This window comes from Acomys minous, assembly GCF_964271855.1.
Source record: "Acomys minous genome assembly, chromosome: 4".
Taxonomy (NCBI): Eukaryota; Metazoa; Chordata; class Mammalia; order Rodentia; family Muridae; genus Acomys; species Acomys minous.
In genome coordinates this window covers 71,333,806-71,360,257 of record NC_140486.1, presented here as the reverse complement: position 1 = coordinate 71,360,257, position 26,452 = coordinate 71,333,806, and the positions used below count along the sequence as shown (strand labels likewise).

General features: G+C 49.9%; 1 protein-coding gene across 2 annotated transcripts in view; it reads left to right on the top strand.

Moving 5' to 3' along the window:
* CABLES1 (Cdk5 and Abl enzyme substrate 1) overlaps nt 1–22,964 on the top strand; it is a gene marked incomplete at its 5' end in the record, with an annotated part of 101,672 nt that extends 78,708 nt beyond the window's left edge. For both annotated transcript variants that reach the window (XM_084780730.1, XM_084780729.1), the window contains 6 exons: nt 2,417–2,513; nt 3,603–3,759; nt 5,068–5,171; nt 15,699–15,805; nt 17,203–17,410; nt 21,857–22,964. In XM_084780730.1, coding sequence (XP_084636856.1) covers nt 2,417–2,513; nt 3,603–3,759; nt 5,068–5,171; nt 15,699–15,805; nt 17,203–17,410; nt 21,857–21,997 — 814 coding nt within the window. In that variant the 3' untranslated portion in view covers nt 21,998–22,964. The remainder of the gene's footprint in view (nt 1–2,416; nt 2,514–3,602; nt 3,760–5,067; nt 5,172–15,698; nt 15,806–17,202; nt 17,411–21,856) is intronic.
* Between the last annotated feature and the right edge of the window lie 3,488 nt (nt 22,965–26,452).

Here is a 26,452-nt window from a genome sequence, read left to right as displayed (position 1 = left end):
TTTCTGGGTCTGTTATCTCTGATCCTCTACATAGGGATTGTGGCTCAGCTCACAGGAAGGGCTCCGGGGAGACATGGCTGGGTTTGTTCTGTCAGCTGTGTTGTGCACACTTAACTGACTGGGGTGAGGCTTTCCCGAAGACTCAGTAAGTCTGAGCAACAGCTGAAGGGGATTTGATAGCAACCACGAGGCACCACAAGACCACCAGAGCACTCAGAAAATGCCTGAGTTTCTATACCCTATCAGATACCGTGCAAATGGGGCAGGAACTAAAGAACTCCTCCTCCAGGCACTCGGACACAGGTTGGCCTGGATGTCATCATCCCCCAAGGCCGTGCTCCCAGAAGATGATCCCTGCCTTTCTATAAAGTCTATCCTGGCCTTCAAGTTTTGACTTGGTGCTCATGCTGCCCCCAATTACTGCTATTTTGTACTGGCCTCCATCTTTGGCTGCTAAAGTCTTTTGAGAATCACTCTGGGTAGCTTGTGTAACAGGCAGAATAGTGGGGCAACCCTGCTCTCTCTGTCTCTCTCTGTCTCTGTCTCTCTGTTTCGTCTCTCTGTGTCTCTCTCTCTCTGTCTCTCTGTGTCTCTCTGTGTCTCTCTCTCTGTCTCTGTCTCTGTCTCTGTCTCTCTGTCTCTGTCTCTCTCTCTCTCTCTCTCTCTCTCTCTCTCTCTCTCTCTCTCTCATATGCTGGGTCTTCCCAGGAGCAGGTTCAAAGTCAGCAGAGCATCTTTGGAAAATAACACACATAACCCTGGGCAGCCAAGCCCTTAAGGAGGGTGGCCTCCATCAGAGAGGACATTGTAGAAGGACTTACATACCTATTAAAGTAGTTCCCTTGCTTAGAACATTCTTGAAGCCCTCACTTGGATGACTTACACCTCCTTGTTACAGTTTTGGGATGTGCTGCGCTGCGCTCCCAAGCATGGGAGGCAAATGTGACACTGGGAGTTACATGGGGAATATCTTTGGGAAGTTCATTATACAGAAGAGGAGACAGGGAGAGAGGATGGCGGGAGGAAGGAGGGGCACCCTATAAACTGATAGTTCTGAGGCTTGTTTCCTCTTGTCCTACATGACTTTGATGTCATTTTGAGCTTGGTGAACCATGTCTTCTCAGGAAAATGGCGTCAAAAATGTAGTGCCACTGGATGCAGAATGTCTGTGTGTTGATTTCGAAGATTGTCCCAAATCAGACTCCGCATCCTTGGCATGCCCATAGATCAAAGCAGTGGCGCAACTCAGCCGGAGATGTTCGCTTTTCCTGTGTCGAGGTGGTCTTCCTTCCTTCCTTCCTTCCTTCCTTCCTTCCTTCCTTCCTCTTCCCCGCTCGTCGTTCTTCCTCTCTTTCCTGGATTACCTTTGACCTTTCCATGGTACTTCCTCTTGCTGAGGTTCTGAGTCTCTGGTTGTGGACTCTCCCTCCCTCCATGTCCCATGAGCATGCTATGGGTCTAAAGTGGTCTTCACCAGCAAACACTGTGCACCAGAGACAGAAGGTGGAAGGCAGTACCCAAACATGGTTGCAGTATAGAACCATGGGGTGACACAGAACACCCTGGGTGCCCTGCTCCATCCCTCACCAGACTGTAGCAGGTCATCAGAGTGGTGCTGAGTGACTCTGGAGGGGACTCACCCTTTGATGGACACCAATGAGGAGTCACACCTACACCACAAGGTGCCCATCTCCAGGGTGGTGCCATGTGTTAGGAAGAAATATAAAAGCACTCCCCACAACCTACTGTCTTGGTGGCCTTGACAAGCCTCCATTTCCTGCTCTGTAAATGGGTTAATGGTAATATATGCCTATAGCTCTATGCTAAAGAACCAAGAACATGATGACGAAAAGCTTTAGAAATTGTGTCCAGCTGTTGGAATGCTTATGGTTGTTGCTGGGGTTCCACTGTGATGAGAGACACCGTGTCAAGGTGGTTGGCCTCACTCCTGTGGCATTGACCCTTTCATTACCAGCAAGCACCTGCTGAAGACATTGATCTGTCCCATCTGATAAAGAAGAGTGGCACAGAGAGGTGATCCTAGCAACTTCACAAAGAAGCCAGCACTAGCTCCCAAGAGACCCACTGTCCCCAGCACTCAGGAAATACCTCCCCCTGGCTGTGTCTAAAAACACAGAGGCCACACTGGGGATACCGGTGACCGAGGGTTCCACACCCTGCCTCCCCCTCGGGTCTTTCTTTGTTTGGATTTTACTTATAGGAAAGTGATTAAAAAAAAAAAAAAAGGAGAGAGTGCTTCCCTGAGCACCGCTGGCAAGTTCCCGAGCAGAGGCAAGTCCGTCATCCTGCCCTGTCGTGCTAGTTCACCAGTGTGACTGTGCCATGTGTCTCATGCGGTAAGTGTCATTCTTTGGGAAACACACAAAGGCATTTTCTCTTGGCTTGTCCTTCCCAGGGACCTGAAGTTGGATGGGGGGAGACAGTCAGCAGGGGCCATGAGCCTGAAGGAGATCATTGGCCTGGAAGGTGTGGAGCTGGGTGCTGACGGGAAGGTAAGGGTGCCAAGGCAAAGAGCTAGACCGTTAGACTTACCTGAGAGGCTGGGGCCATTTTGGGGTGATTCCCACATGCGTTGTGCCATCTTACCCCAATCCTGCCAGTGTGCAGACAGAAAGCCTCTGAGCTAATTAATAACAATAGAAACGTGGCAGGAGGTCCCAAGTGTGTTCGCTAACAGTAGTCACAGCTGCTTGTGCAATGCTCACACCCTCGGGAACACACATCGGAGTGATGGCTTGTGCATCTCTGAATCAGAGGTGTCAGCCCAGAGCTCCTCAGCCCCACACAGTGACCACTGGACCACCAAGCAACCGAACTCTCACACTCCTCCTCCATCCACAATATAATGAGCTGCTAAGTTGAAGGCCCAAGGAGCAAACTCTTGAGAGATGAACTGGACCTTCTGGTACCGGGCATAGGTGGGCTCCATAAAACCTCCAAAGAACCCATAGGAAAACTGTCCCAAAAGGGCATCTGTTACTTCTGTGCCCAAGACACGTTCCCTGGTTTAAGCTGTATGTGGGGTGCATGCAAGGTAACTCCTGGGGCAAAGGAAGAGAAATATGATCACCCCCACCTTCACCCTAAAGGGTGCGTGCTCACCTGGGAACGAGGAGGTCTGGGGTAGCGTTGAGTCATGGTCAGCAGCTGTAGAGATGCGTGATACAAGCCAGCAACCATTATCAGACTCCCGAGGCCTGGCGTGTTCCCGTATCCCTGCTTTGGAATATAAGATGCAGGGCATAACATACCACATGCCTGACTCAACATTCCCGCACCTTCAGAGGCTATGCCTTGTTGCCTGGCACGTGGACATTTTGCCACCTACTAGGAAAAGTTAAACCGAGTGCAATCGATTAAACCTTGCATAGCCTGGGGTCTGTTCAGGTGAGGGTTGGGTATCAAAGTGACACGAATTTGGCACAAGTAAAGACCAAATAAGTTGCATTCTTCAAATCCCTTTACTTTCTAGAATTGCATGTTTGTTTGTTGGTTTGTTTGTTTAAAGCAAGGCATGTCCGGAATGCAAACCTAGCCTCCCGGGGCGTAACCACTGCTCTGTATTTGTTCCTCCCCTTCAGACAGTGTCTTATACCCAGTTTCTTTTACCCACAAATGCCTTCGGAACCCGGAGAAATACTATAGACTCCGCCTCCTCCTTCTCCCAGTTCCGGAGCCTGAGCCACCGCAGCCTCTCTATGGGCCGAGCCGGCAGCACCCAAGGGAGCCTAGATGCAGGTAACTGTGGCTCAGAGGGGTCTGGTGGCTCATGGGAGGGGATGCCTCATCCTACAGAGCAGGTGGGGGGTCTCCAGTTGTGTCAGAGGACAGGGTCTGCAGGTGAGGTTGGGTGGGGGAGCATGATCTCAGGCCACACAGCCCTGTCCGTCCCCCTTCTCTCTAACTCTCTCACACACACCACAGAGGACCTCTCTAGTTGCTCAGATACAGCCCCAGGGCCTGCCTACGTGGGAAAAGCCAACACCTTTGCACTCCCTTAGCCTCTTGGGTTCTGCTGCCGCCGCCTTCTGCCTTTTCCCATATAACTCTGTCCCTAAGTGTAGGGTTGGGTGGGCATTTCTTCTGCAGTGCTCACAGTGTATGGTTTGGGTTGCTTTCAGAAGGATGATCCGCATACTGAACATTTGCTCACACATAGGTACAAGGATACAAGCTCTTACAGAGACATTCCAGGTGAGGGCTAGGGGAATGGCTGCTAAATAGCTTACCATGAAAACACAAGGGCCTGAGATCAGATCCCTAGCATCCATGTAAAGGGCTAGGCGTGCACTGTGTGCGTGTAATCCTAGCACTAAGGAAACAGACAGGCAGATGCCTGAGTTTTGCTGGCCGCTAGTCTGACAGTATTGGTGAGCTCCATTTGGTGAAAGCCCCTGTCTCATAAGATACGGTAGAAAAGGGAGGAAGACATCTGACATCAACCTCCATACACACATACACACTTGCACACAAGCATTCAAATTCATACACACACACACACACACACACACACACACACACACACACACACACATGAAATTCCAAGTGAAGGTAACATTCCCTAGGTCAGCCCACTCCTGTCTCTGGTCCCTGGTGGCGACCATGTTTGGGGTACGATTCACACACACTGTAGCCCATCAGGCACTTACCCCGGTCATGCCCTGCATGGCACAACTGAGTTTAGCAATTTTCTCTGCAAGCTTAGAGAACAGGCTACTGTAGAGCTATGTTCTGTGACCTACAGGGTTGCAACAGGTCCCATGCTGTTTGAAACTTTGTGTTCGGCCAGGCCAGGCCAGGGAAATGAATACATAATTTGCTAATATAGATGAAATCAGAACGGTAAGAATTTGCCGGTCTTCTTGTAGGTGTGTGGCTACACCTCATTGCCATGGAGAGATTGACCCCCGAAAGTCAGCCATTGAGGTGATTCTGAGATGAAGGTTCTGAAGCCACTTTGACCTTAATAACTGTCCTAGCATTCTCCCAGCAGCCTCAGCCTCAAGAGTGCAGTGCCCCTAATTGTCATCTTGCCTTGATGTTCAGGAAGTGACCTGGGAGACTTTATGGACTATGACCCAAATCTCTTGGATGACCCCCAGTGGCCTTGTGGCAAGCATAAGCGAGTTCTGACCTTCCCTTCTTACATGGTAAGTAGCCCCTGACAACTGGTTGGCTGGCTTGCTGATGCCCATCGCCTCCCGAAATGGCCCTGGGTGGCCGACGGGACTTTGCACCTGGGACATTTTATTGAATTCTCTAAGTGAGGGTTACAGGATTCTGGCAAGTTGGCCTAGGAATGCCACTGTCAGAGAGGCCGAGAAACCAGGGTCCAGGAGACATGAAGGCTACCAGCCCAGTTTTAGAGTCCCTTACTTCTGACCTTTTCCCGGGAGCACCAAGTTCAAGTTGAGCTGTGTTTGGGTCACCTCAGTGACTGTCACGTGCACTCCAAACCAACAGCTGTCACTAGGAGAGCTGCCAAGGAAAGTGAAAGTAGGACATGGGTGTTACACGCGAGCGATTTCCTTTCTGCGCGTGTTTCACATCTCTTCCTGGTTTCCTTTTCTGTAACTTTGAATATGCTTCCTGGATGTTCGCCCTCCCTTTTGTGGAGGGCTCCTGTTTCGGTAGAGGACCCTTTTCTTTTGATGGATGTGTCCTGGTTGCTGGGGAGCAGGAAAACCTGTCACACACAGCATCCATCGGCAGAGAGAACCTCTGTGCAGATGCCCTGCCTCTGTGCCTTCTGCATCACATGGGACAGCAGGGCAGACTGTCAGGCACTTCCTCCTCCGGGTCACTCCGTCTGTTTGCCTCAGGCGCCCTACCCTCAGCACTGATCCCAAGGCCTTTCGTGTCTACAGACGCCACAGGGCAAAGCAACTCCAAAAGTTGCCTGAGTCTGCACTTGGAGCTCAGAACCTCGTGAGCACTGAGGCCTTTGCCGATTACTTTCAGCATTTGTGGCTCAGAGTCCACTGGGTAGGATGAACTTTCACATATGATTTAAAATGACCCTTGTCCTCAGCCTTCCAACAGAGTTTCAGTGTGAGTCCTGCTTCGTCTATGGACGTGCACTTTGCTAACTGATGGGCAGGAAGTGGGGTGCTGAACATCCAGCTCCTAACTTAGGGCTCAGCTCATTGACTTGGCCAGGCTGTCTCTAAGAGGTCTGTCCCTGTGCAGTCAGCAGTGTGGCAGGGTGGAGGACCACTCTTTGACCAGAAGATTAACAGAAATCTAGAGGTCTGAGACAATATGAAGATGTGCTGTTTGTGGCTGACGGTGGGATCCTGCAGGGGACTCCCCTGTTGAAATGCTAAGTCTGGTGGCAACACTGACCTCCCTTTGACAAGCCTGGCAGGGCCCAGACCCCCTTAGATGATTTCACTGTGGCCTTTGAAGTCCTGGACCACAGTCTGTGCACACTCACATGCAGACAGCTAATTTGTCCCCCTTGGACACGGGTGATTTTCCAAGTGGGAGGGTATGTCCAGCCTTCCTCATCCTGTGCTCCCAAGTGGGTCATTGTCCTGTGCTCACAGTGGGCTGTGCAGTCTGTGCTTTGGCTCAGAGCCCGTGTTTTGCAGAATGCCATCACTCTTTGCCTGCATTTCCTGGTCCAGGTCACGAGGCTTCTCTCCTTCTGCTCTGGCCCCAGACATTGGTACTCTTGATAAAAGACACAACATCCATTCTTTCGTGTTAGCACTTAAATTGTTGACAACGTGTGTGACAAACAGCTCCAGTTCAGCCTCTCCAACTCAGAGGAGCCTATAGTTTCTGAGGGCTTTGCAATGGCCTCGTCGGAACAAGAGTGCAGGGCTCTAGGATTTGCTCATCCATCAAATTTAATAGCAGCCCTACTGTGCGCTGGGCTGGTTACTTCCTCGTTTTTCAGAGAACTAACTAGTCCCAGTCCCCACTCTCGTGGGAAAGTTCAGCAGCAAGCAAGTAGATGGTGCCTGCAGTCATGAGGGTACAGACGTCATCCTGGAGACGTGATGGGGTTGACAAGGTGGGTTCTGTGTGGGAAGGCCAGGGTGTGTGCAGGAAGCGGGGTGAGGCCTAGAGTGACGACCCTGCAACTGTAATAGGCCTGTGACTCCCAAGAGGGATGATAAGAGTTGGAGTTATTTGAGCAGGTGGCTGAAGGGCCTTCAGTACAGGCACAGGAGGAAAGGGAGCTCTCTTCAGTCTGGCAGCCATCCCTTCAGGTGGTGTCAGGTCCGTGGGACTGGGCTCTACTGTCTGTTGGCCCCAGTGCTTCCTGCCACTGCCTGTACTGGCTCATGGGAGCAAGTCCTAGGGACTGTTTGGCCTGCAGATCCTGCTGCCTTAGCTTTGTCTCCTCAGGCCATAGTCCTGGCTGGACCATCTCGGTGGAGAGCACAAGCCTGAAACTGTGGCACGGTTGTCCAGTCCAGGGTTTTGTTTTTTTGGTTTTGGTTTTGGTTTTTTTTATGGGGGAGGGATGCATGGAATTTCAGGCTCTGTTACAACCATTTTAAGTATATAGTCTCATGAATTCTGTCACTGTCCTTAGATCCCAACCTAGGTCTAGTGTCTTTGTTTTTTCTTTTTTCTTTTTTTTTTTTTTTTAGGATTTATTTATTTACCTATACAGTGTTCTGCTGGCATGTGAGCCAGCAGGCCAGAAGAGGGCACCAGATCTCACTATAGATGGTTGTGAGCCACCATGTGGTTGCTGGGAATTGAACTCAGGACCTTTGGAAGAGCAGCCAGTTCTGTTAACCTCTGAGCCATCTCTCCAGCCCGGTCTAGTGTCTTTCTAACTCCCCATCCCTAAGGCCACCACTGTTCTTAGCTCTGGAACTGCATTCAGTTGTGCATCTACCCTGGAGGTTTGTGTAAATGGAACTTGGCTCTATCTGTCCTTTGGTCTGTATTTATTTCACACATCCTGGGGTTCCTGAGGTTCAGCCACAGACGTTACGTAACCGCTGGGCAGGGTTGGATGAACACAGGTGACTCATTGTCTTATTGATGGCCACTCAGGCATCTCTGGTGTACGGCTATCGTGAACCCTGCTGCCTCAGTGGTACCCATCCAGCCTGCTGTTGCATATGCCCTGTCACTGCCACTGTTCTAAGTGAAGTGTCAAAAGAGCCACTTGCCACCATCCATTGGAGGCTTCTACAGGTGAAGTCCTTCTCTTTCAGGCTGGGATGACACTATGTGGCTCTTGTTACATTTGTATGTTTGACTGTTAAGCCACCAGGCCATTCTCACACTCATCCATCACGAAAAGGCAAACACTACATGTTGACCTTGAAACCTCCGAGGCAGGTGTGGAGGCCCCACCTGTGGCCCAGCCTGCACATTTCTAGGTGACCACAGACTATGAAAGCGCGTCATAGAACGTGACCACAGACCATGAAAGAAAGCACGTCAAGCTGCCTGGCTGCCTGCCGGCTCTTGTAGGGCATTAGCTAAGGTGCAGCCACAGAGGACAGGAGGCGTCCTGTCAGAACCCGAGCTTCCTGTGCTGGCTGCTGCCTGGTGTATAATTAAGTTTAACTAGCAGAGTGGCTCTTTATCATTAGCACCTGGCAGCTTGCACTGGTAGTGGTTTTCATTGTTACCTTGTTTTTTCCCCTCCCTTTATGGGTGTGGAAAACAATTAAGAAGAGTATGTGAGAAAGAGTGCTGGTGGTAAGGTCAACAGAAGTAACCCAGTAGGAATAGATCATTAGATCCTTTTTCCTTTTCTCATACTGCTCTGACATGAGAGACAAAGCTAACAGACATTCTTGATACCCACATCTCAACAGAACACCTGTCGGATGGGGCTCTGACGGTATTGCTCTACTTCCGTTTACCTGGTAGCAGCATCCTAGTCCTCTGGCAAGCCCACAAGGCATCCCTGTGCCAGCCTTAAGCTGTAGAAATGCATCTTAGAATTCAGTTTTCCAGTGCACTATGAAATGCTGAGCAGTGGGAAGTAGAGAGCTCGGTAAAAAGGATTCATTCAGGCTGGCTGCCCTGCTTGGGGGCTGGATCTGCCCCTGCCTCCATAGATGAATTTTATTATCATTGCTTGTTTTCGTCAAGAATTGTCTCGGCAGAGCTGGAGAGATGGCTCAGAGGTTAAGAGCACTGGCTGTTCTTCCAAAGGTCCTGAGTTCAATTCCCAGCAACCACATGGTGGCTCACAACCATCTATAATGTGATATGATGCCCTCTTCTGACATGCAGGCGAAACACTGTATACATAGTAAATAAATAAATAAATAAATCTTAAAAAAAAAAAAAGAATTGTCTTGGTGGCTTAGGTGCTCACCTGACAGAAGAAATCCAAGATGTGAGGTGTCTGTTGTCTGTCAACGGGCCTCACAAGCATGGTGACCTCACAGTGTGACCAACCCTGTGTGCTTCTTCCTTCAAGGTGCCTGTGTTTGGAATCCGAAGGATAGAAACAGCTCCAAAGGCAGACCTCCTCCCCCGACCCCTGTTGCTTAGGCCACCAACCCATCCCCATGGCATGCTTTGCATTCCCCGTTGTCCTAAGAAAGAGGATTAAATGCACGGGACAGCTGAAATGCCCATCTGCCGGTGGTTAGATGGATATAGTCTCTAGCCGCCCCCTGCTTAATTACCTGAACAAGCATAGCATCTGCTTTCCCGCTGCCCCCTGGACCGGAATGCTGTGGGCTGACAAGTGCCGCTGAAGCAGAGCTGAGCACTGATGTTTGCCAGGCTGGAAGCAGCTGCCCAGATCACTCCTGGTACTATGCGTTCCTTTTAAGGTATCGTGGGGAAACTGAGGCAGCCTCACTTCCTTAAGATGTCCCCACCTAGGTAGGCGTGAATTTTTGCCCCGAGAGACAGTAGCAGATGCCCTGCTCAGAGCTGCTGTGCAGGTGCTCAGAGGCCAGAGCTCTGCCAGACCCTGGAGTGGAACCATATAAGCCACTGTCCCCTGCACTTGTCCAGGATCCTTACTGAGGCAGATGGCTCCCTGTCCTCTGACACGGCATGCCAAGGGGCCTGCTCTTCACAGCACCACAGCTAGTGCTGTGAGGTGGATGAAGTCCAAGGCCAACTCCCAACTCCTTGGAGGCTTCTCCTTCATGAGCGAAGAGGGAATAATGATAAAAAAAAACAAAAACAAAAAAAAAACCCTGAGTGCCCCAGCGTCTACAACAGAGCACTGGACACTTCCACCTAAATAAGCTGGAGGTATTTCATCTTTTCAGGGTCCTTTTCCGCACTCGCGCTCTCTCCCCTCCCTTTTCCCCTCCCACCTTCCTGCCTCTGGAGGGGCAGGCCTAGCTAGGCTCCTTTGTAAATCACACTGTCCTCTCAGCTGACTCTCCTGTCGTCCCCTTTACACAGCTGAGGACACACAGCTTCCTGCAGCCAGAAAGCTTCAAGCAAGTGCATCCGGCGGCCTGACGTTGGGTGCATGATCAAAAATGCAAGTGCGGAGTGTCCTAGCTGTCCATCCGTCCTGCATCCCAGCCCTGCCATCAGGCAGGGCTACAGGCTGTGAGGAGCCTTGATCAGGCCAGTCCTATGGCCTGGAATTAGGCAGTAATGCACAGTTTCCAGGCTGGGAAGGAGCTATGCCCTGTTTAATTAGCACCATGCTTTACAGTAGTAACACTCCTGGTAAAATCCAGCATTGCAAGTTTTTATAGCTGGTGTGCTAGACCAGTGAGTGAGTAGGCTTAAAGCATTGATGTTGTGTTGAAGTTATTCTCCCTCAAGTCAGAAAGGGTGGCTGGCAGGGGCTGGGAGCCCCTCATGCCTGCTGCTGAGTCCCCTGATGCTCTTTGGTTTTCTGCCGTCATTGCAGGAACAGTGGGGCTGTCAGGTGGCCGGCTGGGAGGCCAGACCCTAAGGGTCATCATGCAGAGAGCATGGTGTCAGGTTGTCAGGGCTCCTCATCCTCCAGTACTCACCCCCCCCCCACCCCGTAGCTCAGAAGACAGTGAAGGTGTGTCCCTCTGACATCTGCTAGGGCAAAGGGTGGCCCTTCTGCATCCTAGAAGGTTCAGAAGCAGATGGCCGTCCTGGGGCCTGCCCACTCAGCCTAGTAAAACACGCCAGGCAGCCAAGTGAGCAGAATACAGGAGAAGCCATCCAGATCAGGTGTCCTGTGGCCATCAACACAAACCAGGTATCTGTTAGAGATGCCAGAGGAGGGAACTGAAGCCCAAGCACTTAAGAGTATGCACCAGGCTACCCGGATGCTATATGGCAGAGCTGGGTGTAAAACCAAAGCTTGGGCTGAGACTCCCCCAAGAGACAGGAAGACCAAACACAGACCTCCCACATCAAGCTGGGAGGGAAGGTGCCTGGAAATACTCACCACCCCTCAGGCTAACACTTGGGAGGCTGGGCGGGGGGAGCTGAGCACTCCTTCTAGGGGACCAGGTAGAGTCAGAGTCTAGCAAGGCCACACAGCAGAGCCCGTAAGTACAAACCGCTACTGTGGCCAGGGCTATGACTCCCAGAGAGAGAGAGATGCTGTGACCGCCTGTGACCTTATGTGTTTGACCTGAAATAGGCTCTCTGCAGATGCAAATGAGGTAAAGTGAGGTTAGTGGGGAAGCAAGGTTGGGCTCTAATCTAATGTGGTTATGTCTGGAGACGGAGACAAAAGCCAACAGAGGTTGGAGTGAAACATCTGTCAGGCTTAGGGGTGGGGCAAGGAAGGTTCTAGAGACAGAAAGCATTCTATTTCCATGAGTACAGCCTACTAGCCTGCTGATTCCCAGATTGTAGGATCTTCTTGCAGCAGGCCAGGAAGCCAAAGCAGCCACTTGCTGTTCTGAGCCAGCCTCACACATCACAACTTACCTCCATCTTCATTCCATCGCATCCTCGGGGCATTTCATGGCCCCTCAAATCCACCCTGAGGCAGACAGGCTAGCGTGACTGTCCCTGGGCACTTGCCTCAGTGACGTAGGCAGTCACAACCTTTAGCTGTCCAAGTTCACTGACACCTTCAGAGTCCCTAAAGCAGACACCCTCTAGGATACTGGTCCACTGGTCCCACCTGGCCTGTGCCCAGCTCACCCTTCTTGTGGGGAGCACCGCCTCAGGGCTTCCTCTGCCACTCACCCTGGAGCACTGCCCTTGGATCACTCACCACCACCCACTTGGCAGCCAGGCGCTGGGGCTGTGAAGAGAGAATGCCAATCAAATGAGGTGCGGTACCGACCGCTTCCCTGAAAATGGAGTCGAGGCTTCTTGTCTAAGCTGTGTGGATTACTGAGCTTTGATGGACAGCTTTGCAGAGGACCCTACACACCCCAGAATGTACTGACCTAAGGGAAGACTTGAGGAACATCATGGTGGTGCACTCCTAAAATCCCAGCAGCACTCAAGGCTAAAGCAAGAAGGCTGTGAGTTTAGGGCTAGCCTAGGCTACGTGCTGAGACTCGGGACAGGCGAAGCCCAAATAGAGGATCAAGCCAAATGCCAGATTGGGACCAAGACCTATGTTCAGTGCTGAGAACAGTCGTGATGACGTGGCCTGCAGCTAAAAGCAAGCACACCGGTCAGGAGAGGTGCAGGATGTCACGTGTGCCTGCAGGTGGCATCTCTATGAGCCCTAGAGCTTTGCCACCTAGGTGGTCTGAACAGTCTACCAAGGACGGTGCTGAGGGTCTCAGGTCAACACTCAGTGGCCTCCACTCAGCTCACTACCAGGAAAGGATGCCCACGCTCCTTACCCCCAAAGCACAGATGGGGAAACCTGTAAACTGCAGTACATGAGTTTCTGTTATAGCGTACTGCAAAAGCTCAGCATCCACTCCAGCTGGGGCTGGGCCTCTGTTGGTAAAGTGCTCGCCTTGCCTCCCAAGCCTGAAGGCCTGAGTTCAGTCCTCAGGACCCCTGTGAGGAGGCCTGGGCATGGTAGCACACTTGTAATTCCAGCTCTGAGGAGGTGGGCAGACAGGAAGGATTCCCGAAGCTCCCTGGATGGTTTAAGAACGCTGACAGAATAAGAACAGGCAAGTTCCACAGTTGGGAAGATGCAGTAGCATCTTCTGCTGGCTCTAGAGTATGTCACTCTTGCTGTGGCCTACACCTACAGAACAGTCACCCAGAGCTAGTGCGCTAGAACTGCTCAACCACTCTTGGTAGCAGAAGTAACAGAAGTGCCGCCTCTTCTCCAGTGTCACTCTCTCTTTGTGCCACAGCATCTGATAGAAAGAGCCAGAAATGTATCTGTCACCCTAGCTGCAAGGGAGTCAGGAAACATAACAGCTAGTTTCCCAGCCTTTATAATGGAGTAAAGCTACCCAGAAGGAAGCAGAGTGTTTATGGAAGGTTAGTCATGGGGAAAGCAACCTGTGCAGTAGGGAACTTAGCTGGATGAGCCTCCAGACACACCATCATAGAGGAAACCGGAAACAAATGTTAGTTGACAAGGATAATCTGATGTGCATGTCTCTGGGGTCCTAGACCAGAGGTTGATTGACTTTGGCTTTGTTGCTTGGACTTGCTCAACGTGACCACCCTGTTGGCCCTGTCTGTATCCACACCTCTTTGTGACAGTCTCCTGAGGGGGGAGCTACTCTCAGCCATTCATAGTCTGATTAGGGATGAGCAGCCTGGAAGACAGGGTGTAAGAAGAGCGAAAGTTCCAAAGTGGGAGGCCAGGATCTCACTACTGGCCCTGCCTGTAGCTTGTCAAGATTGGGACAGGCTCCTCCATCACACTAGACATCAGTTTCTTCACATGGAGTGCATTCAGAAACTTCAAGAAAGTGTTGGGTGTACTTTCATACATTCCACATCCAGTCAGCTCCAATGGTTCCTGCAGGGAAGCATCTGGGTCTCCCATTGCCCCAAATGTTTGGACAGACTGGTTGGAAAATTCAAATGCTCCTTTGAACTGGATGTCGGCTTGGAGTTACTTGCCTGATTCTCATCTCCCCAAGTGTCACAGAATTGTGACCTTGTTTAGCAGAATTTGGTTAACATTGCCGCGCTCAGTGTTTATAATCCAGAGAAAGGAAAGTGCCACTAAGACACTTAGAACTGGGCTATATGTGGCCTTTAGCTGCCACCAAATGCAGTTCATGTACCTATTCTATGTCTTGTAAGCTGGGACGTAGCTCAGTGGCACAGCACTTGCTGGGCATACCAAAGCCCTGGGTTCAATTCTCAGCACCACAAAATCTAAATATTCATTACAAATCACATCAAACCAAGTGTTCAAAGAAACCTACCAACATTAGCTACAGTTGCTAGGAGAATGTTGGATGTGTTTTTCTGGTAGTGGGTCATCCCTGGGGCTAGGTGGCCTCCACATCACAAGGGGTAACAGCCACTGTGGAAAGCCAGTCACCTGCTGAAAGTGACTTCTGTGGCCAGCCAACAGACCCTTGGCAGATACACTTTTGAGATGAGCTGAGACTAAATGGTGTGACCCAGAACAATACTAACTCAGTGTGAAATGTACAGAGCACTAGGCAAGGAAAGCCAGAACATTCCAAAGGGCTCAGAGGAGCCTGCCTTCAGGGATCGGCAGAATTTAAACAAGGGACTGTTAATAATAGTCACCATTACATACATATACTGGAATGTCATTCTGCCTCTGAAGGCAAATTCAGGGACAAGCTACAGTGCAGCTGAGCCTGGAAGCATTACCACTACAGGAAACCTGCAATGGAGAAGCAAGCACATAACTCTACTTACATGAGCCGACAGCTAGCTAAGGGCTGGTGAGATGGCTAAGTAAGGATGCTTGCCACCAAGCCTGACAACCAGAGCTTGATTTCCTGAACTCACATAGTAGGAGGGGAGAATCAACTCCCATGAGTTACCTTCTGACCACCCCCCCTCCCGACACACACACATGCGACATGGCAAAAGGAATCACTTGCATGTGTACACACATGTAAATAAATGTTTTTAAAGGTATCTTGGCATGGGATGGCATATATCTAATCTTGGTTAGAGAAATTCTGAGTTCAAGGCCAGTCTTGACTAGAGCCTCATCTCAAAAATAAACAACAACAAAAATGATGCTTGCCAGTACTCAAGAGAGTTTACAGGGAGATGCTCCATGGAGTAGATAGTGGTGGTTACGGTTATCCATGGGGTATGGTGGTGGTGGTAACGGTTATCCATGGGGAGTGATGGTGGTGGTCATGGTTATCCATGGGGTGTGATGGTGGTGGTCATGGTTATGCTTGGAATATGGTGGTGATGGTGGTGGGAATGATTATCCATGGGGTATGATGGTGATGGTGGTAATGATTCTATAACAATGTGAATGTCCCTCATGCCATTAAATGGTGCCTTAAAATGATATTTTATATGTATTTTGTCACATTTTGCAAAAACTACTTAAACAGTAGCTAGAATTTGTTGAGCAAGGAACTGAACAAAGCACCTCTCATAATTCTCAAAATAGCCATGGGTGGTAGGATCTGAGATGTTGTGAGTCTCTGGAAAGCCGGGCCACTGAGTGGCTGAGGGTGGATTTGAACCCAGGACTCCAAATTCAAATCCCATGCCTTTGAATCCTGCCCAGTGTGGACAACGTGCTGAGGCACAGGCACTTGCTACTGGCTGCTTCAGATGATCCTAGCTTTTGTTTCCTGCTGCAAATTAGGCCTAGCTTGTACACGGTTCTTACGTCGGACCTGTGGTTGCAGTAACGTTTCTTTCCTCCTCTGTTACAGACCACAGTGATTGACTATGTGAAGCCCTCAGATCTCAAGAAGGACATGAACGAAACCTTCAAGGAGAAGTTTCCTCATATTAAGTTAACACTCAGCAAAATCAGGAGGTATGGGAGCTGCCCACCACCCTGCCCTTCCCGCCAGCACACCCTGAGCTCACAAACTGCACTGTAGCTCTTCTTCTTCTTCTTCTTCTTGTTCCTCAGGAAAAAGGAAATACAGTCACGCTCACTAGACACTCTTCTGCTGTGGGCTCATTTGTGTCTGGATGCCGTGTGAGGGCCCAGGGCATCAGGCTAAGCTGACCCCCTAGTTGACACAGCTCTTGGGGAGATATTCAGTGAGAAAAATAATTTCATGCTGTCTGCCTGCAGCTTGCCAGCTCAGTTAAAACCGAGGTTTTTACAAACTGAAGGGATGCATCTGGGCATGGAGCTCAGTAGGTAGAGTATTGCTTGCCTTTCGTGCCCAGAGCCCTGGGTTCAAACTCCCTCACTACACAACCCAGGCGTGGTTATACGGTCCTGTGTGATCCCAGCGCTTGGGAAACAGAGGGAGAAATTTGAGGTCAGCCTAGGATACGTGAGTCATGTCACACACACACACACACACACACACACACACACACACACACAATATCAAACCAGAATGGGCAGCGTTCAGGTCTTAGCTTTCTGAATGCAGGCAAAAGAGAAGTGCCCAGACTTGGCACCTGAAGTAAGGCATGGGCTAACTCCACCTACCCAGACATGACTTCAAGGCCCAAATCTTTGAACAGCCACCAAAACAGCCAAGCCAGAGAGACAGGCCCATGTTTCCCAGACAGATGATTGGATGTATTTGTGGCGATCCACGTCTGCCAGCTACTCACCCTGCCAAACTAGAGATGACTTGTATTGCGGTGTCCGCGGGATGCCTCCAGCAACACCAGTGTGTGGCAACCACAGCTGAGGTGCTGGAGGATTGTGCAGGGTTTATAGCCTGCTGTGTGTCCTAACACAGCTTTGATTCTGGCATGTTCCAAACCAAAGAATAAGACAAATTAAGCATCCATGCTATGTCCCTTTGCTGGGCATCTTTCCCAAGGACCCCAGGGGTCTTGCTTGCTTTAGCCAAACACTATTCCCACCTGACTTGATGAGTGTAGTCAATAATTGGCAGAGCTTAGACCGAACACTTCTATGAAAAGCTTTGAGGAGCCCGGTCCCTATTTTTTTGGGGACTCAGACATGAACTGTATTCTGGGGCATCCTTCCATCACTATTCTTTGGAGCCCTGCCTGCCCGTTATCCTTGGAGTGGTGATTTGGGCATGCTGGGTCAGTACACCCACAGATGGGCCAGAGCCCAGCTACATAACTGGTCCCACATCTTCTGTGGATTAATGTCAGCAGCCCGCATCCCCTGTGGGAGTAAAATAGAGAAAATGCTTTCCAGATGGCGTCACGGTCTTCTTTTGGGTCCCCCTGAGCTCTCTCAGGACTCCATTTCCTGTCTTTCTCTAGTCTGAAAAGGGAGATGCGGAAGCTTGCCCAGGAGGACTGTGGCTTCGAGGAGCCCACGGTGGCCATGGCCTTCGTCTACTTTGAGAAGCTCGCCCTCAAGGGGAAGCTGAACAAGCAGAACCGGAAGCTCTGTGCAGGAGCATGCGTGCTGTTAGCAGCCAAGGTCGGAAGTGACCTCAAAAAGCACGAAGTCAAACATCTAATTGATGTAAGTGAGCTGCATCTTGCTGGCTGTGGGGAGGGGTGTGCACTCAGTCCAAGGGTCCCCTGGCAGGCAGGTGGCCTTTGATGGCTAATACAGATAAGGGGCTGTGAAATCATATGAAGAAGAAATGGATGATCTGCCTGGACAGGACTAAAAAGGCAGCGTTGGGTCATGGCCTAAGAACCTTTCTCAGGTAAGTGAGAGATGAAGTTATTCTCACAGCCAAAGAAGCCATGGCAACCAAGAATCTTGTGATGGGCGTGACTGCAGACCACCCTCCAGAGATTCAGGGGTCAATGGGATGGTGTCAACTTTCTTCTACAGGCAAGCCCTAGCAAAGCAAGGCAAGCCTGATCACCTAGGCTGGATTCATGAATGCCTGTTTTTAACATTGAGTGTATAGGCATAAACCCAGATGCTCGGGAGGCGAAGGCAGGAGGATTGAAGTTGAAAGCCAGCCAGGGAAACCTAGTAAGACCCTGCCTCAAAGTAAAAAGAGTGGGGAAGGCTGTGGTACAGTGTGAGAGTGTGTGTCCAGCATGAGGCCGACTCCAGGTTCTAATTCCCAGGACACAAATGTAGTTAAGTGCATGTTGTGTGTGTAATGTAATATGCAACTTAAAAAAAAAAAAGACAACAGATCAAGAGCCAGCTGTTACTGAAAACTGTGTCATTACCTACAGTTCTCAGGAGTACAGGACTTTAGCCGCTGGAGCACAGTACTATGGACTGAGTGGCTTAACATAGAAACTGACTTCCCATAGTTGTAAAAGCTGGCCAGTTCAAGGTCACCGGCTTCTCGTCCCCTTCCTGGCTTACATGTGCCTTTTATTCCTGAATCTGGTCTCCTTTAAGGTCACCAAACTCACCAAGACCACCCAGCTCATCTGCACCTGATTATCCTCAGAAGCCTTACTCCTAACTGCACTACCCTGGGGCCAAGCCAGTGCCGTGAGGGACACACATGCAGTGCATAGAATCCGGATCCCGTGGGGGCAGATGGAGAGGGAAGGAGTTTAGAAAGGTTACTCACCAGGCAGGTGTGCAGGCTCAGGAAGAATACCAGCAGCGCTGGGCTGCCACAGGTGGGCTCTCTGCTCGTTGGAGTGAAGGAAGGAGGTGCTGGGGTTGGGAGTCCTCGATTACTAGCTTGCATTCTCACAGGTGAGGAGTGGGCTAGCCCTGGGAAAGGCAGGGGCAGCAAAGAATACAGAGCAGACGGTCAGTGCAATGTCCTGCATGTCTGACCGCCCCACCAGCTTCTAGTGATGGAAGAGAGTGAAGCACAGGTATTTAGCTTCTTTTTTTTTTTGTTTGGTTTTGGTTTTTTTCAAAACAGGGTTTCTCTGTGTGGCCCTAGCTGTCCTAGATTCATTTGGTAGACCAGGCTGGCCTTGAACTCACAGGGATCCACCTGCCTCTGCCTCCCCAGTGCTGGGATGAAACGCATGTGCCACCATGTCTAGCTTTAGCATATATTTTTTTAAAGAACAAATATTATTTATGTCCATTTTTAGAAATAGTACAGGGTCTAGTGTGTGCAGTAGATGCATGAACATCTGGTTATTGGGTGCCAAATCCAAGCTAAGAATCACTGAGCTCATACAGCTGTCCCCATTTATCCACTGGCCTTCCTTGGTTTGTTACCCAGTCACCCACAGCCCCAAATACTGCATAGAAAAGTCCCAAAATAAGCAATTTGTACATTTTAGCTCACCCTGTCCTGCCTCAGATGGGGGTGGTTCTGGGTTCTGGGTAGCCACCTTGCTTACCCCAGCACCTATTAGTCACCTCATTTGCTAGACTGACTGCCCCAGCATCGCAGCTTGTATGTCTGAGTAGCGTCCTATAAATGTCTGCATTCCTCCACCACAATGTCGTCATCTAACTTCTGCCCAGCATGGACACATCAGATGGCTAAGCAACTTCGGCTCCAGGACCTTTACTGTTTTAGTTGTTGTTGGTCTTGTTGTACATAACTTATAAGTCAAACTTTGCTATAGATGTACATTATATACCTATAGGATATGATACTGTGGTTTCAGGGTTCTACTGGGGGTCCCCAGATAAAGTGGTAAATTTACATGTATGGACATATGCTGAGCTAAGGCATCTTAAGAAGTTATACTAATACAGTCCTAAGCACATTTATAATACACATTTAATCAGAATGTGCCACACTACTGAAGCTGAAAGTATCCATGCAGAACCACACAACAGTTACACAGTTGCAGAACAGCACAACAGTTACAGAGTTACAGAACAGCACAACAGTTACACAGTTGCAGAACAGCACAACAGTTACAGAGTTACAGAACAGCACAACAGTTACACAGTTGCAGAACAGCACAACAGTTACAGAGTTACAGAACAGCACAACAGTTACACAGTTGCACAACAGCACAACAGTTACACAGTTGCACAACAGCACAACAGTTACAGAGTTACAGAACAGCATAACAGTTACACAGTTGCACAACAGCACAACAGTTACAGAGTTACAGAACAGCACAACAGTTACACAGTTGCACAACAGCACAACAGTTACACAGTTGCACAACAGCACAACAGTTACAGAGTTACAGAACAGCACAACAGTTACAGAGTTACAGAACAGCATAACAGTTACACAGTTGCACAACAGCACAACAGTTACACAGTTGCACAACAGCACAACAGTTACAGAGTTACAGAACAGCACAACAGTTACACAGTTGCACAACAGCACAACAGTTACAGAGTTACAGAACAGCATAACAGTTACACAGTTGCACAACAGCACAACAGTTACACAGTTGCACAACAGCACAACAGTTACACAGTTGCACAACAGTTACAGAGTTACAGAACAGCACAACAGTTGCAGAGTTACAGAACAGCACAACAGTTACACAGTTGCACAACAGCACAACAGTTACACAGTTGCACAACAGCACAACAGTTACACAGTTGCACAACAGCACAACAGTTACAGAGTTACAGAACAGCACAACAGTTACAGAGTTGCAGAACAGCACAACAGTTACACAGTTGCACATCAGCACAACAGTTATACAGTTGCAGAACTACACAACAGTTACACAGTTACAGAACAGCACAACAGTTACATAGTTACAGAACAGCACAACAGTTACACAGTTGCAGAACAGCACAACAGTTACACAGTTGCAGAACCGCACAACAGTTACACAGTTACAGAACCACACAACAGTTACACAGTTACAGAACAGCACAACAGTTACACAGTTGCCATCTGAGGGCCGCAGATCCCCCCAGTTTAACCTTAGAGCTGTCAGTCTTCGCTCTGCTAGCGAGCTATTTCATTAGCCAAAGGCTGAGCTGAAGCCAAGACTAGCAAAAGGGGGGACTTCCTGTCTCCCCACTGCTTCTCTTTTGTGTCTAATCCCAGAAGCTGTATTGTTCAGTGGACAGGTAAGGAGCCATTGGCCACCTAGCTGTTTAGATGTGGGACAGCCTCATGGGGACTTGGGTTCTCACGAGTGAGAGGAAAAGGTTGAATCACAAATCCTCATCTTGTGCCATGCAGATCGCCCATGACGCTTGCTGGTCAATGTGATCTGACCTCTAAGCCCGACTCAGTTATAACACATACAGTCAGAATCCCAATTGGAGCAGGGCAGTGGTGGCGCACACCTTTAATCCCAGCACTCAAGGAGGCTGAGGCAAGCAGGTTTCTGTGAGGGCAAAGCCAACCTGGTCTACAAAGCAAGTTCCAGGACATCCAGGGCTGCACGGAGAAACCCTGTCTCAGAAAAAGAAAAGATTTCCAGTTAGGTTGCAGTGCAGTGGTTTCCTATCCACATGACTGTAGATGAGGGATTGTGACCTCTTGAGTTGTGATCACCCGTAAAACGGGTACAAATGCAATATCGACTTTGAGAATTCTAGAAGAGTAAATGACATTGTCATGAATCTCCAGATAAGACTACTGGCCTCTGGGGACCATTCACTGTCTTGATCACCAGGACTAAGGCAGGCACCCTGCCAGTAATGGGTAGATAGGTGGTTTGGGCATGTTTTTCTCATCCTAAAACTCACATTGAAATTTGATTTCCATTGCAGTGCTGTTGGGAGGGCTGTAAAAAGAGAGGAGGACTTGTGCCCCTTCTTTGGGGTGTAAATTTAGGGTGTGAAGAGGGAAGCTGTGAGTGTCCATCCTGCTTTCTGCATGGCACAGACTGGCCTGTCCTGCTTTTCTTCCTGAGACGGATCAGCACAAAGCCTGTACCAGATACAGCTGCCCATCGTTGGCCTCCTGGCCTTTAGAACCTCTATTCTTTTAAACTCACCCAGCCTCTGGCATTCTGTTACAGCATCAGAGAGCAGAAGTATTGGTGATAAGCACTCACTAGCGTGATAGAAAAGTTACTCTTGGAAAACAAACAAACAAACAAACCCAAAACTAAAATGGTTCTGTTGACTTTGCAGAAACTGGAAGAGAAGTTCCGGCTGAACCGACGGGAACTCATTGCCTTTGAGTTCCCGGTGTTGGTGGCCTTGGAATTTGCACTTCACCTGCCGGAGCACGAAATCATGCCCCACTATAGACGCCTGATCCAGAGCTCCTAGCACAGGCCCCAGGAGGGCCAAGGACTGCTTCCTCTGAGTGCGGTGGAGCCTCGGAACTTGCGGGGGAGACTTCTTTCAGACGCACTAAGGAGGCATGTACTGGGGAAGATGGAGACCCTCCCAGCTCCCCACAGCCAGAGTTCAGCTCAGCCTTGCTCTCCCTCCCAGGCACGCCCACAGCTTGAAGCGGGCCTTCACTGTAGACCGGTTCTGACTTGTAGCGGGATGTGCTACCACAGAATGTTCGCAATTCGGGGAAGCTACTTCAATTTCCCTCCCCCTGTGTCAAGAGTGTGCCAATCTATTTTTATATCTGCCGTCGGAAGTGCACTTTCCCTGGGGCCCGTGGGTGTGGGTGTGCAAGTGTCTGAGGGACACTGTTACACTTGACCCCCCAAACCAATCCCCACCCTCTAGGGAGCTGACTCGTAAAGACTTCTGGGTAACAATGACTCAGATGCAAATTGACATCTCTGCTCTTAGGAAATAACACTGTTTATGGGACTGTACCTGCCACCCACTGGACAAAGGTGACATTTCTCAGTAAGGGGAATGTCACATGCAGAGTGGTGCGCTCTGAACTTACCTGCCACCACACCACAGGCTCTGGCCTGTGGAGACGTGCGGGCTGCACTCCATGGCGTGTACTCCTGTGCTCTATGTTAGAGTGCATACTGAGCGCGTTTATTGTGCTAAATACCTATATGTGTGTGTTTTATAAAAGTCTGTATTGGGGGTAAGACGCATGATTGGTGTCTTGTGGCTTTTGCAGCTGGGACAAGCTACATTTCAAGCTGTGGTTGAATTGATTGTTAGTGCAAACTTGTGACTTGTCCTAATACCGTCCTGGACTTCTAGTCCTGAAGCATTAACCATGCTGTCACCTGGTAGTTACACAGGTGTAACCTTACTGAAGAAAGCTTGTGGCAATGGAAGAGAATTAAAATATTTTGTTGTTTTATACATATACAGTATGTGTGAGACAGTATGTAATTTTTTAAATTTTTTTTATGAATTCATTCATTTTACATCTCAATAGTTATCCCATCCCTTGTATCCTCCCATTCCTCCCTCCTTCCCACTTTCCCCCTACTCCCCTCCCCTATGACTATGACTGAGGTGGGCCTCCTCCCCCTGTATATGCTCATAGGGTATCAAGTGTCTTCTTGGTAGACTCAGCCATTTTTATAACCAGGTTTCCTGCCTTCATCCCACCTCAGATCTTTCTAGTCCTGGTGAGGTCACACACTGACACCCCTTGGCATTACCTGGAGAAAGAAGGTGGAGGAAGTGGGTTTCCACAACTTGTATTTGGGGTGACTTGGGTTTGAGTGACCACAGATTCATGACCTCACTAGTCTGTTTCCTTTTAACTTAGGCACTATGGCTCTGAGTGTATGGAGTGGGAGTCTTGTTTTCCTTTGGTGAAAGGGGTGCCTTCATGAGAGTGAGGACATTGTGACAAGAGGTCTCCTAGCTTGTGTTCACAACTCCAGCTTTCGGGGGGCAATGGGGAGGGTTGGGGGCATACATCATGCAGACTCGTCCGCAGCCTTGGGCTCTGACAAGGAGTCCAGAAGGAAACCTGAGCCTGTGCTGTGAGAAAGTCACTAGGACATGAAGTCCAGTTCTAGAAGTTGCTGAGGCTTTGCCCGTTACCCTTGGACTTCTTCCTCTGAGGACTGCTCTGAAGTTTCTCTAGGGCAGTCTCTAGAAAAGCTCTGCCCAGTTACCTGCTCCTTGGGACATCAGGGCCACCCCAGTCTGGCCTGCAGTCATGGGCACCTCTGCTCTAGTTAGCCCTGTGTGAAAAGGACCAGATGAGACTTGAACTGGGTCAGTTCCCACGGAAGGCCCCAGGTAGAACACATGGAAGTCACTCCCCTTTAGCTAAGGCAGGAAACCTGTGTCAAATGAAAATATAGTTTGTTTTCCTCAAGGCTTTTCTTTCTGATCAAAAGCTCCCCAACCAGAGTTTTTCCTGTTGTCATCAGCCGGAAGGCTCCACTTGGAGTGGTCACTTCACACAGATCACTCTCTGTCATGTTACCCGTCTTAGTGACTGAGGAGCAAGACAGGATTGCGGTCCCTTTCCCTCCTCTTCCTCCTTCCAGCTCTCACCGTCCCGAAACAGCAAACGAAACAGCTCAGAGCGAGTCCAGCCAATTCTTTATCTCTCTGACAGTTCCTGTTCAGTGCTCAACTGCTGAACTGCCAAACTCCCTGCCCTCCAGGCCCTGGATGCCGCTGATAACTCAGCAGAACCCAGACTTCCTGCCCCTTTGCCAGAACCAAATAGGCAGAGGGGACGGGAGAGCTCAGGGGTTGTGCCTCTAGTGAAGAAATAAGTCTTTCCAAGCAGGGGACTTGCAGGGAGCACTCCATGGGCAGGGCGGCCTGCAGTCCCCTCCCTGGGGCAGTTGTCGACAACGCTACAGGGGTAGAGGTCGGGGTGGCGCGCTGCTGAGGACAAGAGGAGAAAGGAAGGACGGGGGCAGACAGGCATTCACGTCTTTCAGGTGGACACCAGCTTGAACAAAAGGCTGTTTTAAGTACAAGGCTGGAGATAACAGCTTCAAAGAAGAAAGTCAGCTGGGTGAGGTGAGCGTTGGGTGGGGCCGGTGGTTCAGGAGGACACTGGGACCTAAAAGGCTATTTATTGAAAGAGTAACACTGTAATGGTATCTTTTATTCACCTGATGCAATCGTTGTCTTGGAGGCTTGCTGTCTGTCTCTAACCTAGGCCTAGTCCTGGAAGTTTCTAGCCTCCATATAGTCTGTTCTAGACCTAGAATGTTTTCATCCTCTGAGACTTATTGCTGAATAAGCTCACCCTTCCTAGATCCTTTCTGAACTCTGGCTGGCTGATTCAACTCAGCGGTTCTGGTTCAAACCCTTCTTCCATGCTGACTGATTCAGTCTGGCTTCTCTCTTGGCCTCTGACTGAATTGCTCTGCTTGGCCTCAAACAAACTAACAATCTGTTCTAATCTCCTGGCTCCTCATTCTCTGGCTCTTCTATCTTCACCTGGGTCTAGCTTGTTCTCTCTGCAACCTGTCTGTGTGAAATCATCCTAGAAAAACTACCTCTGAATTCCAGGAACTGAACTACCACAGACTCAACTCCACTGCACTGACTCTCAACCCAACTGCCTGAACAGAACTCAGAGATCTGCATGCCTCTGCCTCCTGGGTGCTGGGATTAAAGGTGTGCACCACCACGCCTGCACCTAAGCTTTTCCTTACCTGAAACTTGCTCTATACCAGGCTGGCCTCAGAGATCTGCATGCCTCTGACTCCTGGGATCAAAGCCTTGTCTGCATTCCAGCCAGAGTAGCCATGTTGCTGGTTTAAATTGCTCTAACATAACATCATGGACAGCCACAGCATGGTTCGGTCTCTAACATAACACCATGGACAGACAGAGGCCACAGCATGGTTGGGTCTCTAACATGACACCATGGACAGACAGGGGCCACAGCATGGTTGGGTCTCTAACATGACACCATGGACAGACAGGGGCCACAGCATGGTTGGGTCTCTAACATGACACCATGGACAGACAGGGGCCACAGCATGGTAGGGTCTCTAATGAGAAACAGCCTGCACAGCAGAGATGCTCTTCACACTCCGGATGGGGAGGCTCCACAGCAAGAACCAGCAACAGGCTCTGATTCCCAGACAGGAAGTAGTGCCCCTTTGACGTAGGCTCACCTCCCTGAACGGCAAGTCTGTTAGCTAGGAACTCACAGTCTCAGGGCTGTGTCAGCAGCTGTGAACAGGGGAGGCTCTGAAAAGCGGCAGCAGCCAGATTTGTGGTCCTCCACATAGCTGGTTGGCAGGGACTCACTGGTGTGGGGGGAGGGTGGCGTGCCCTGCTGTCCTGGCTGGGGCCTCACGAAGATCTGTGTGTATTAATGGCTCCTAGTCAGCAGTCCTCCATAAACGCAGAATATAAAGTACCACTCAGAAAGAACCAGTCAGCATGTATAGATCAGTCTGAGCTGAGAAAGGTGGAGAGAAAGTAAACGTTTGTGGTTTTATGAAACAGCAAACAGCAGTGCCAGCCACTGGCTGATCAGCCCCAGCATCCTTTGACGACACAGCCTGACACTGTTGGGATGCACAAGGCCAGAAGGACAAGCTGGACCAAGCCATACACAGGGCCCCCACACTGAGCTGCCTTGCAGTGGACCCGTCCCTGTTGACATTCAAGTGTGAAATGTCACCCAGAGGCTCAAGTGTTTCAACACTTGGTCTGTAGCTGGCAGCACTGTTCTGGAAAATTGTGGAACCTTCTGGAGCTGGAGCCTCTCTGGAGTCAGGAGTCACTGTGGGCAGGACTTGGGGTTGTGAAGCTCTGACTTACTTCCTGGTTGCTCTCTCTGTTCCCCATCAACCCCTGTGACTAGCCACGTCTTGTTCCTATCACCGTGATCTTTCTGCCACACAGACT